The sequence below is a fragment of the Nanorana parkeri genome, unplaced genomic scaffold, assembly GCF_000935625.1.
Source record: "Nanorana parkeri isolate BGI_ZX_2015 unplaced genomic scaffold, ASM93562v1 scaffold2091, whole genome shotgun sequence".
NCBI classification, from domain to species: domain Eukaryota; kingdom Metazoa; phylum Chordata; class Amphibia; order Anura; family Dicroglossidae; genus Nanorana; species Nanorana parkeri.
The window spans coordinates 72450-86074 of NW_017308359.1; the positions used below are offsets into that span (position 1 = coordinate 72450).

The following is a 13625-nucleotide window of genomic DNA, read 5'->3' on the forward strand; positions in this document are numbered from 1 at the left end:
TGAGCTTAAAAATTTGTAAAAATAAGAGCTCAAGGCAAATCTCCTAAATCAGAGTAGCAAGCCATACACCAGTCAGCTTCCCTCGCTGATGACTTGGATGCCTAGCACAAGGAAGAGATGATGCTTCCAATCTCAGCAGAACTATTTATAGCAGACATTTTCAAAGAAACCTGTGCCGACAGAAATACATGGGTAGAATGCAGCCCTCGGTTTCTGGGGGGAAAAATAAAAATAAAGGCTGCAGGTGTGATCTACCCCTACAACTCAGTTCCTTACCTCCCTTTTTCCAGGTCCCTTTTGTTTACTAGTATCTCATATCACCACCTCCTCTTTTCAATTAACCAATCCCAAATATCTCACCAAGATTAAATTCACCAATACAACATGCGACATACACATGAAAGCCCACTAAGTCCTCAAACCCCAACCCCTGACTGCACATGCCTCAATTTCTTGTTTAGAAATCTCTTTATTACAGTGCATCAATCTGAAGTAGATAAGCAGTTACGTAAACTCATATTGCTAACAAATAGATTAAGTGTTCTTCGTTACTTAGTGGTAACTACTCTGCACAAGCACAGTTTTCATGTATGTTGTATGCTAACAACTACCTGTACATTTTAGACATATATGCTCGGATAATAAATTCTTTACATTTTATGTAAAAAAAAAAGATTAATTAAAAAGTATGCTTAAATTAGGAAAAGGTACTGTAGCAAGTTCAAAATGTTATATTACTGGCAGTCGCACATTAAAGTACTGAGATCAGTTTAAAATCATTATGTTACGAAGCATTCTAAAAATGATGCAGAACGGGGATGTCTTGACTTCAATTACAGAATGCTTGTTTCAGGTCAGTAACTCGCAAATGACTGTAATCAGAATATTAACATTTTCTAAAGGAGGTCAGCTATGGCAACCTAAATATTTCACTCAGAACAGGTTTCATTTTAAGGCTTTAAAATTTTAAATCAGCCAACAGGAATTTTGATTTAGTTTAACACAAAACCCTCCTTTTTGCAAATGCTAGCTGCCAGCTATTTTGAGTCTGAACAAGGGTTTCTGACTTTCCTGATCTGGTTACTTGTTCTGGATCAGTGACTTGCGTAGAGGTTCAGCATAACCAGGCAACTAGAATTTTCAAAAGGTTAGCAGCAGTAGCAACTAGTACTTCACAATTCGTTGTATTAACTGCTTCTTCTCACAATGCAAGTCAAGAGTCCGCTAAGACACTGAAAACAATGCTCGCCCTCTGTGGCTGACATCTTAACTCCATTTCAAAAAGGAAAACTATAATGGGAAGAACCCATTACCAGTTGATCTAAAAGTCTCTATAATTGTTACAACAAAAATATAAAGGAATACTTGTATACAAATATGAAAGTCAAAATAAAAGCAGCTTTGAAAAATGGAGTCCCGCACTTCCTTCCCACTGTTAAATGAATGAATCGATTTGTAATACCAGGTCACCTATTGTGCTGCTCGGGATCTCATGAGGTCGCACAAGAACTACCCCAACCACAAAGAATCTCATCTTTTTGAAGTCACCATTGGACTGCCTCAATCTAAGACATTTGTGGTCATGTCATTGCAGCATTGGGAGAGCTGCACTGGGAATAGTTCCAGTTCTGTTTCAAGGTAAACAGTGCACTATGCACGCACTGAAAATACACTACCCTTTCCCTATAATGAGTACATTTCTTGGTAGTATAATCTTACTGTACATGCCGGACTTGTCACACACTATGAACAATTGTGCTATGAAAGAGATCAGATTTCCCCTTACGTTGCTCCATTTTCGACGGTATAAAAAAGGAAGTACAAAAGCCACTGCTGTTAGCACCACTGTGGTCACCATTAGCATACGATGCACCTAGTAAAAGAGAAGACAATAGTTTACAAATCAGTATATTAGCAGAGCAGGCTACATTGCTAGGGAAAGAATGTGACTGTTTTCAACGGTTACATGCTCGTTTTAGGGAAATTAAGCAGCCGTTATGACATTTGATCATAGTGAGTAAGACGACGGCTGTGAAGCTAGTATGTAGCATTTTTAAAAACCTAGTGATTTGCTATGCTGTGGCTTTTTCTGCTTGTCCCTACATCACTATTGTGTTCTGTAGTGATTTACGGCTGGAGGGAGGAACCAGTGCACATGGGGGAAGCAGGTATGTGTCGCACCCACAGGGGTCAAATACCAGTGGCTGTCAGAGATCTGTAACAGAGTTTTAGGACACTGCCTGCCAGAAAGGTAAGGGATACTTTCAGAGACCACAACTGCAAATAAAAAAAAACTGCATTCCAATACATGTAGGTAATTAACCACCTCCCGTCTGCCGAACGTAGGGAAATGGCCGAACGGGAGCCTTCTGGATCTGTGTGGGCGTCTTAAAATGTCCTTTGTGCCCGCACACGAGCGGGAAACTGTCAAAATTTGAAAGAGCCAGCGATGGCTGTTTACATACTAGCAGTCCAGCGTCTGTAAAGAAGTCCGATCGCTTGTATGTGATAACTCGTTTGCGCCAGCTCTGTGTCCCCCCCAAAAAAACGATATAAAATTCATTTCAGTACAGCGTTGCGTGACGGAATAAGTGTCAGTCAAAGTACTGCAGCGCTGAATACTGAAAAATGACCTGGCCTGGAAGGTTAATACAAGTGGTTAATGCATACAAGCATTGCATTCACTATGCGAATTCCTTTATTTCTCACACACACACACACACACACACACACACACACACACACACACACACATTACTTTTCCTCCACATTGCAGAGTTGGCCACCTAGGATACACGACATTGACAAGGGCTGAGGCAATATACAGAGCCATGGGAATAGGAGCACTTCAGCAGTTTCAGCAACATTAAAATAATTTGTTGTATCCTCTGCCAATAGTTCTCCTTTAAAGGACATATACAAAAACATAGGAGAATAAGGGCGGTAACAAAACAATTAAAAGGAAAAATAAAATAAAAAAGGTACTTTCTTTTCCCCCTCCGTTTATAAAATTTGTCTAAGGTGTTGTTTCCTTTAACAGGCAAGCAGAGGTCTAGGTCTAGTACAGAACTTGCCAAACTAATCTCTAACTGGGCTATTTTGGACACCAGGATAGTAATAGTACATATGAAATATTAATTTGCATCTTTTTGTTATATTTTAGATTGTGTAGGGGCCTTCTAAACATCTTGAATTGTAACTGTAATGTTCTTATATTGTAAAGTACTGCACAAACTGTTGGCGCTATATAAATTGTTATTAATATTAACATAGTTAAATTTTTATTTCACCTTGCACATTACCTCTTCCATTTAGCTTACAGATTGTACATGTTTTCCTAACTAAAATAGACTTATCTGTCCAATATAGTGTAATGATCTGTTTCTTACCTGGAACCAGACTTTCTGCCCACACAATGACGATGTTGGCCAGACAGGTTTGAAAAAGCGGGCGACAAGAACACCAATGCTAACTGTGGTCATCCAGGCCAGGAACATCATAGCACCTATTAAAAGGAAAGGTAATAGAAAAATCTGTCCCAGCTCAGTGATTGTTCCTGTTGCCATTTGAATAGATTTCAAATACAGAATATGAAAAGGTTAGACACACACTGACGAGTTTTTATAGGAGTCTGATTTACCCCCCTATTTGTACTTTTGACCACTGCTAATGAGATGAGGGGAAACCCTCAGGTTTACAGTAGTCACTAGAACAAAAAGGCAATGGTAAATTCCAATGAAACCACTTGTTCCAGTAACAACTGTCCGAGAGGGGGATACCTGTTACTTGGAGAGATTTCATTTAACTTTCTGTTGCATCTTTAGACCAGAAGGAAAAAACCCCAAAATTGTTGGCTTTACACTATAAGCACTGTATGGCGGACAGAGGATTATTAAATCTACACCTTTGGTAATGGATGGAAACTTATTTGACCAGTCTGAATGTTATCCCAACAATCCTTCCTTATTGCTTGCACAAGGGCGGTCTTCCTATATGCTCATAGTATACAAATGCCTATAAGTATTGCAAGGGTACATAAATTTAAAAAGGAGGACTATGAGGCGAGTGATTTACAGCCATCCTCATAGTTAGAACCGACGTGTGACAAGGAAACTGTCACAAGTCAGCTCTTTTGATCGGGAAGTGAGCGAACACATACTGTCGCTTGCTCACTTCCCGATCATCTCCCTACAGAGAGCGGTGCCTTCAGTCACCGCTCCCCGCAGGGATCCCCCGCTCCCCTCTCCGATCCTCCAGTGCTGACTAGAGGAATGGATGGGGGAGGGGGCGGGCACAGCTGGCTCTGCCTCTAGATAGGCAGAGCCAGCTGTCAGTCAGCCAGTGGGGAGATCTCAACAGTATTGCCGGGATCCGTCCCAGCTGCGGCGCTCGGAGGATATAGCAGGCGATAGGGTCACGGGAGGACATTAGTATATGTCCCCCCATGACCCTAAAGAGGGTCATGGGGGGACAAAAAAAAGGTTAAATAAAAAGGTTACCCCATAGTTCTCTTAAGGAATGAAATACTACGTAACACAACACTGCCATCTAATGTTTATATTCAATTATATTACAGTTACAAAGTATCCTGAGATTCGAAAATCAGGAGCGCAAGACTTGTTCCATTTGTTTCTAAGAAAGGAAACTATAGAAAAATACTGAATGAGCTCTGATGATAGGCCACTTAATTTTGTAATAAAGCTCTATTGAGTACCTCATAGCAACTCACATGGACAACATTACATTGCATGGCAATACTGGAGGGGGGTAATTAGAATGTAAACGCAGATAGCTTAGCACATGCTTAATTAAAAGGAACGATATTAAAAATATATATCAGTCAAAGAAGCACTAACTTACCATGAAATTTGATGAGTACCGGAGACCTTGATCCTCCAACGTCTTTAGGAGATCCACTAACATTAAACATTTTGCTGGTTATGAGGGGCTGTCTATGATGTCTTTTGATCATTCCTTTAAAACAATATTTATCAGTTACAGTGCGGTTCATTAAAAAAGGGCTGCAAGATTAAAAGTATAGAGCTATACCATTCTCGGCATCTCCATCAGCTAAGAATATGTAGTAATTGCCATCCAAAGGAAACCTCTCTGAAGACGATGGGATCCTGATGTCCCTACGGAAAGAACACTGAAGGACTCCGTCTGCCACACTCCACGCGATGTCTTGCAGAACCTCCTGTAGCCATGACATAACATGATACTTGTCACTATAGTATGGATAGACAAAACATTTTACTTTACATCTAAATCACATTTTTCCTCATTATTGGATAGAGAAGGTCTACAATGTGAGGGAAATCCCTCCTAAACAGTTGTCACAGGAACAAGTGTCCCCACTGGAAGATGCTTCCAAGTAACCCACAATAGGGATGCCACAAGACTGCAACCAAGCTTAGTGGACCCCGACTTTGAGGGAGTCGAGAAACTAAAAGGGACGCTTTACGATGTATGTAGGAATGGAGCTAGAGTCAGACATGTTGCGGCTGTAAAGTGTTTAAACAACATACAGGCTGAAAAGGCAGGGTAAGAGGCAAGACCTCAAGTACTCACGAAACTTGGACCGATAGTAGCAGATTAGGGTCAGTGACCTGGGAATTAGATGGCTAGAGTGACAAGTCACTGTAGGAAGGCAGAAGAAATGGATTAAAGATCAAAGTTCCACATGGCTCTACAACTAAAGAAGCAGTGGGAAGATACTTCCTCTATGCTGTATTGCAGGAAAGAGCACAGAGCACGCCCGTCCGACACTCCAACCAGCAGACAACGTCACACTTGCAGTGTTAACTCCGCAATAGCTGATGGGAAACTGGAAATAATTGTCCAGAAGCCAAAAAAAGAAAAAAAGTAGGGACTACTGGTGCTCAGCATGACTTGCCTACTAAGCGAGTCCTCAGAGACATGGCGGCTGGAAAACACTCACATCCAAATTAACCAGTACTTAAGACAAAGTCTGGAAAGCGCCCTACACAGAACCTAGTGCCCAAAGTTCAATTCCAGGCTAATCCTTCCAGCCGGTTCAGGATGGGGAACATTCCAAAAAAGCCAGGGAGAGAACAACTGTTTCAGATAGCTGTCGATTGGGGGTGAGGGGGGCAGAAGAAATGTAACAGAGTCTTGACTGAAGAAAAAAATGGTCTAGAAAGAAAAAAAAAAGGCAAGTGGCAGTATAACCCAAAAGGATAAGACTGCTTGTGTCCCTCAACCAATCAGAAAGAAAATGTACATTTCATTAGTATTTTACATAATTGGAACTTCTGTTTTAATTCTTAGAAGGCAAATAATCTAAAATAAGTTTAACCAAATAAAAGGAAACATGAATTTGGTTAGGTAATGAGATTACATGCCACATAAAATTTCTCAGAACCTTTCATGTAGACTTTTAGAGCATTAATGTCCGCACACCCTGACAAATCTTCAAATACAATTAGAATGATTGTTTAATTTAATTAGTTAACTGGATGCACGCTGCTTTCTTCTATAGCCAGATGCCTGTGGTTCCTAGTTAAAGCCTGAAACTTTATGCATCTTCACAAAGATATCCTTACAATATTAACGTCATTATGTCGCCTTGAAGAGACCCTGCATGGCCCCAAAATGTTGACGTCTTATGACAAATTGTTTAAGTAGAGGATCGCCGGCACTCGAAAAGTGACCGTCACTATGTCGCCCTGATGTATGTGACGTTACGTTCTAATAAATGAACACAAGGATTTAAATATATTCACGAGTGCTGGTGATCCTCTACTTAAATTTGAAGATGCACGGCGCCATCCGTGTTTATCACTACAAGCACTATATCTGTTTCTGGTTCCAGACGCTGTAAGAAGTGCACGTGAAACATCCATACACTACGTTATGACAAATTGTGACGATGATATAATAAGTTAAAACAAGGATTTATGATTTTTTACTTCAGGAGTGCTGGTGATTACCCAATTCTTAACTTAAAATCTCCAATACGGAGAACACCTGTTCTATTCTTAATTGGTGAGGAACAAGAAAAAAAAGCAAATAAAATGTATTTTTGTTTTGCAAACAAAAGGACAGGAAAATATTGATATAGTTTAGAATTAGCTGAAATAGCTGGTACTTGTTTTAATCATTTGGTGCAAAGCTATCCATTTATTTTACGGACCTGTCCTTTTTGAAATAAGCTTTTCATCATAACAATCTGTTTTTTTCGTTCACCTATTTATTGATGCAAACAGCCAGACAGTGAAAAATGCAGCTGGGAAATTATTGCTGGTGGCAGAAGTTGTGCTTGTAGCACTTAGAAAAATGCTGACTTCATGGGATTTTCATGCACTGCTTTAGAATTAGGATAATGAAAACAAACTTCTTACTGGGCTAAGATAAAAAGAAACTGAACACAGAAATAAAAGTGCTTTGCACTACAGCTGCTGCAGGATGATCTTTAGTTCTCTGCAAAATTACAAATAAGTATCCTTGGCACGTCAATGGAAAAAGTATGAAATTAGGAATTTGTATCGCTTCTCACATCACAGTCAATCACAAACTATTGCTACTACCTATTATTTGTTTGGCGACACCTACTAAGGTGAAAGTGACGGTTGTAATCTTTTTTAAACCCCACTTCATGTTCACTTCAAAGGTGCACTGCAGTCTGCACTAAAGATCCTGCAATAAATCTGATGTTGGGGAACCCAGCTGTTCTGTCAATGTTCCATTTGCAGTACCATGCATCTTCACCTACTATATCGCCAAGACTGCCTTTACCCCTATCTTCCCCTAAGGCCTTACCTAGACATTATACAAAGTCTGATCAAATTAGTAGAAAGGGGTTAAATAAATTCAGACTAACAATATAATGAGAACAAGATTTCCTAGAGCTAGTAATCAAACTGCAAACAAGTAATAGTTTACTTTTGAAAAGATAGAAGGGGAGGGAAACCCCACAAATGCAAAACCAACATTACCGGGGGTGCGGTTTCTGGGGGCATTCGTCCTGTAGTGTATGCCGGGTTTACATCAACAGTCTGGCCATCTCTCACACACAAGTAGTAGTCATCATCACCCTGCAAAAACACAAAAGATATAAGATTGTAAGCAAATACCAGTTACTACGTACAGGGCCACAGAAGATGACAGCACTAAATCATTGCAAACCAATACTAATTTCTAACTAATAAGATCTTCAGAATGCTATACTTAAGACTGCATAATATAATATCTATTAGCTTAAAAAAACTACCCAGTTAGCTTGTCAAGAGAGATGCAGGTACACAGTGGGTAATCAAAGACAGCAGAACAGGGCATAGAAGTAACTTATAGAGGAGAAAAGGTAAAATAAGAGCATAGCAGTGTGAAGGACATAGAAGGGTCAACCAACAGAGCTGGAGTGGACCACTCGCCTTCCTATCACTTGCACATACATATCCACTATTCATTATACATAAGTGTGCTGATGTATTGCAGCATGCCTGCATTTTCATGCAACACAATGCACAACACATTAGAACACAGTGCAGCACGCTGCAATGTGCTGTTGTACAAAGAATTGAATAAAGGTTTTTTTTGGATCCTGTCTGCGTCCGAGCATGGACACCCGCATGGATGTAGAGCTGCAACAGTTATTCGATTAAGTCGATTAAAATCGACATGATCAACGCCGCTGCCCGATCAGTGGTAATCATTATACAGCGCACTGCAGAATACCACCAGCTATAGAGGACTACAAATCCTAGCAATAGTACATTATAGTATAATGTACTATTGCTACATTCCTCTATAGCTGCTGGTATTCTGTACTGCGCCGCTGTATAATGTACTATATTGCACACTACACTCTTTTTTTACTTCCACCGCGCCAAGCTTGCTCCCGTGATGGACTACAATCTCAATAGAAACTAGTAGTCCATCACTGGAGCCTTTTTTTTTTTTTTTATCCGATTAAACGAACTTAATAATCAGCTAACTAATCGATTATGAAAATAATCGTTAGCTGCAGCCCTACATGGATGTGCAGTTCGGGTGAGCGTGCGGCCACGTACTCCCATAGAGAAGAACAGGCTGCTGCGTACAATCACACACAGCACCTGTGCTTCCCGGGAGCGGCCCGATATGGCCGTGCATGCCGGCTCTTAGTGTGAATGAGGCCCAAGAGTCACTTATGCACACAGCACTCTTTATACAATCAAAACACATTACAATCTGGACTACTGCACAGTATTTAGTTAGCCCTCAATAACCCTACACTCTCTATAGTTAGTAAACCAAATGAAGGATTTTTAGTCCATCACAGGAGCGAGCTTGGAGCACTGGCTACTTTACAACACACACAGGGACCGTGGGGAATAAAAGTAGCCACCCTCCAGAAGGAAGGACAGTGTCAGCACCAATTTAGGCTGGGTTCACACCTAGCCGTATCGAATATGCGCGTTTGTTGCGCGATTTGCGGTAAAAAAACGTGCAACAAACGCGTGTTTCCGAGGGCTACCTGGCTGTATCCCAATGGATACGCGCTACAAAAATGCCCCAAAGAAGCTCCCGTACTTCTTTGGGCGTAGAACACAGGGACCGTGGGGAATAAAAGTAGCCACCCTCCAGAAGGAAGGACAGTGTCAGCACCAATTTAGGCTGGGTTCACACCTAGCCGTATCGAATATGCGCGTTTGTTGCGCGATTTGCGGTAAAAAAACGTGCAACAAACGCGTGTTTCCGAGGGCTACCTGGCTGTATCCCAATGGATACGCGCTACAAAAATGCCCCAAAGAAGCTCCCGTACTTCTTTGGGCGTAGGGCGTTTTGTAGCGCGTTCATACGGCCTGTAATACGCCCAGGTGTGAACCATACCCATAGGAAATAATGGGATTTCGGTGTTTGAGCGTTTGCAGAGCGTACGAACGCGCTACAAAACGCCCAGGTGTGAACCGGGCCTGAGAGATGATCTAAGGAGCTACAGCCGAATGATACACAAATAAGATACATGGGGGGGGAATTTATCAAAACTGGAGCAGACAAAATCTGGAGCAGCTCTGCATGGCAACCAATCAGCTTATTTCATTAGTTTGTTCAGTTAACATTTGAAAATTAAAGAGAAGCTGATTGGTTGCCATGCAGAGCTGCTCCAGATTTTGTCTGCTCCAGTTTTGATAAATTCCCCCCCCATGTATCTTATTTGTGTATCATTTTGATAAAATTCCCCCCATTGCTGTTCATAGTTTAGGGTACTAACCAAAACATACAGCAGCAGACACTAGGAGTGGAAGTTGAAACCTAAGCAAACTTTTGGTCCTCTCTTCGTACACCAAGTTCTGTAGACATGGCAAACATGTTGAACACAATCTGAAAACTGCCTAATATGCAGGGGTTACAACCGGTGCCAGGTTTATTTTGCACTGGGGTCCATGTTGGGGTCCAAATTTGCTTTCAGACTTCATACTAACCATCCATTGGTCATGTGACAAGGCAAATGCCACATAGCCTTTCCCTGGTCCGCTCAATTCAATCTGCATGGAGTTGGCTTTCTTCTGGAAGGACAAGAAAGAGCACCACGCATCCCGCTCAGGGTCACAAGAAGTCGGATTCCTGACGCAGAATTTACTGCTGCCACATCCAAACGAGCTGAACTAAATATATGAAATCACACAAACATTAGTCAGACACTTATTTTATATTACATATGCTGCTAGTTAAAATTATATGTATAACATTGAATTCAATTACTACAGAATAGTGTAGTTTTATGGTTTTGGAAAACTCTGACCACTTAACTTCATTCTAAATGTACACAGCGAGCAGTAAATAGTGCAAACTAAAGAGCAATTACATTTTAACTTCAAAAACATAATAAACTGAAGTAAAACTGCTTCCCTTCAAACCCACCCATTTCAAGTCCTGACCATAATAAAGAAGTACCACGCCAATATAAATTCCTCAATGAAAGGAAAACAATTATCCGAGAAATATATAGGCCACCAATACTCCTATTGAAAACTACAGAAGCTCAGCTGTCATGCTGATCATCTGCCTTCAATAATTGCGGAATCGCTGAACTGAAAGAAGCATGCCGATCATAATGTAACAAGTGTAATGATTCCCTTTATTAGCCATCTTAAAATGACACTAAACTCAGGGAGTTAAATCTTAAAAATGCATTAAAGCACCTTAACTATTCACAAACATGTAGTTTATTTGTGTATCAATCGGCTGTAGATCCTCAAATCATCTCTGAATTAGAGCCGACACCGTCCTTCCTTCTGGAGGGTGGCTACTTTTGTTCCCTATGGTCCCTGTGTGCGTTGTAAGGTAGCCACCGCTGCAAGCTTGCTCCAATGATGGACTACAATCTCAATACACATTAGTAAACTAAATGTGAGATTGCAGTCCATCACAGGAGTGAGCTTGGTGCGGTGACCACTTTACAACACACACAGGGATCACGGGGAACAAAAGTAGCCACCCTCCAGAAGGAAGGGCAGTGTCGGCACTAATTCAGAGATGATCTGAGGATCTACAGCTGAGTGATACACAAATAAGCTACATGTTTGTTAATGGGTAAGGTGCTTGAATGCATTTTTAAGATTAAACTCCCAAGTTTAGCGTCCCCAATCTATTGAAGATGAAAGCTTTCGGGACAAGTTTTTACTTAATAGCCAAACTTTTTGCATTAAATTGGTAGCTCGCACGCTACAAGACTACTACTTATATCCCATCCAAATGTAGCCTGAACAAGTTGAACAGTTAGACAACATGATGTACCCGCTGTGTTAGAGCTGACTTGGCTGGCATCATTGGTAATGGAGCAGTATTTGGAATCTGTATGACCGGTGGAGGAGTAGTTTGAGAAACAACTGGTCCGGGGATTTTCACCCAGAATATGGAGTATTTTTCAACAACAGTGACTCTAGAAGGAAGACAAATCAGAAGTTTAATATGTGCAACATTTATACATGTTCAGGATATCATTAACCTCTTGCCGTCCGCCCGTAGTAAAAAAACGGACGGACGGCACTGCAGCATCTGAACATACAGCCAATTTACAGAATTGAATTTGACCATTTCACTAGATCCAATGCCAAAATGTATTTCTTCAGTTTGGACAGAGTAGGGAAGAGTGCTACTGGAGAGATTTCCCTTCACTTCCTGCCCCGTAGACACAAAAGGAAGTGACAGAAAAGTTTCTCTCCAAAGTGAGGGAAAATGCTCAGGTTTTCACTGGAAACAAAAATATCCACATCAGAAAATTTCTTGTCACAATTTTGGATTTTCTCCTCACTTTCAGTCCCGGTGAAAAGGGTAAACAGGACATACAGGGAAAGTAAATCTCCTCAGCTACAATAAAAACCTCACAGGAGTTTATACCACTGTATCCAAAACCAAAAGAAATAAGTGTTCATGTTAAAAACACTTAAACCACTTCAGCAGCACAATAGCAGGGCAACTAGACAGCACTGCAAGGGTTACTTTTTATTCTGCCCAGAATTCTGCTTTAAGCGATTTATGCATAAAATTCCTACCTAGCTCCCCCTATGTGATGTTAAAGGGGACTGTGGGAAGTTATGTTTACTCTAATTAACCCTGTCTGTACTGTGCTGACAAACTGCTCAGAGTAGACTGGAACCTGCACAAAGGCCTCCACCAAAGAAACAGCTAAAAATTATATTTGTAAAAATATATATATTTTTTTTTAAAGGTATGGTGTGTGAACAGGAACCCATAACATATAGTGGGGATTTTTCAATTAGGACAGCAACTATACTTTAAATTAGGAAGAAAGGGGAAATAGGACAAGTAGGAAATGTACTTTTATGCATTGTTCTTAACAGTACATTGATAGAACTACAAAATATCAGCACAAACGTCTTCCGAGTACTTCTTCCAATTCTTACATAACAGAGTAAAGCAGTAAAACTCAGTCAATCTTTGTAGATAGGAGACCCCCACACTTTATTTTTTGGATGTGACATCATGGTGCACAATGTTAAAAAGAATCTGCCTGTATAAATCCCTTCGGTAACGCCAACACACTTATTGCAGGTCTGTGATCACATAAAGCTAAATGACATTGTGTGTGCATTTGTAATTCTGTGTTTAACCCAGTACAAGTTGTTCATCAGACATAAACAATCATTTATAAGTCAGATATAGAGCAATATATATTCACATACAAGAACTGGACATGCTGTGGAGCATTGCTGGGGGCAATCCAATAGACTTCCACCATAGACTTCCTCCTCTTGCTGGTCTGACTCACTGCAGAATCCTAGGGGAAAAAAAACTTGACTTATACAAAAGGTTACAGTTCATTAATTGCTGACTTCACCTGTAGACAGGTTTCAAGTACGCACAATGCGCCAGCAACAGTTTTCAACCATATATTTAGATTCTACAGCAATGTCAGCTTACTACTAATTACTTTCCACAGCCACAAGTTGCTGGACAGAAAATTGCTATTTTAACGCCCATTACAAAAAATGTAAAGTTTGTATCTCTAGGTAAAACCTTTTTTTTTTTAGTTTTGGACAGAGTGGGAAGAGGTCAGACCCTCCATTAACTTTTAGTGCTGCGTTTCCTCACTGGGAAGAGTCACTCTTTTATTTGTACTGGTGACCATTGTAACCAAGAAAAAAAAAAAAAAAAAA

The 13625-nt window shown here is 40.5% G+C and overlaps 1 protein-coding gene across 1 annotated transcript in view; it reads right to left on the reverse strand.

The window, feature by feature from the left end:
* Nucleotides 1-13625, reverse strand: part of FRRS1 (ferric chelate reductase 1) — a 31632-nt gene that overhangs the window by 7940 nt on the left and 10067 nt on the right. The window contains exons 6-13 of the mRNA XM_018572638.1: nucleotides 13152-13246; nucleotides 11743-11887; nucleotides 10428-10610; nucleotides 7959-8057; nucleotides 5050-5197; nucleotides 4861-4974; nucleotides 3390-3505; nucleotides 1787-1873 (exon numbers count right to left, since the gene is read on the reverse strand). Of these exons, the coding sequence (XP_018428140.1) occupies nucleotides 1787-1873; nucleotides 3390-3505; nucleotides 4861-4974; nucleotides 5050-5197; nucleotides 7959-8057; nucleotides 10428-10610; nucleotides 11743-11887; nucleotides 13152-13246 (987 nt within the window). The remainder of the gene's footprint in view (nucleotides 1-1786; nucleotides 1874-3389; nucleotides 3506-4860; nucleotides 4975-5049; nucleotides 5198-7958; nucleotides 8058-10427; nucleotides 10611-11742; nucleotides 11888-13151; nucleotides 13247-13625) is intronic.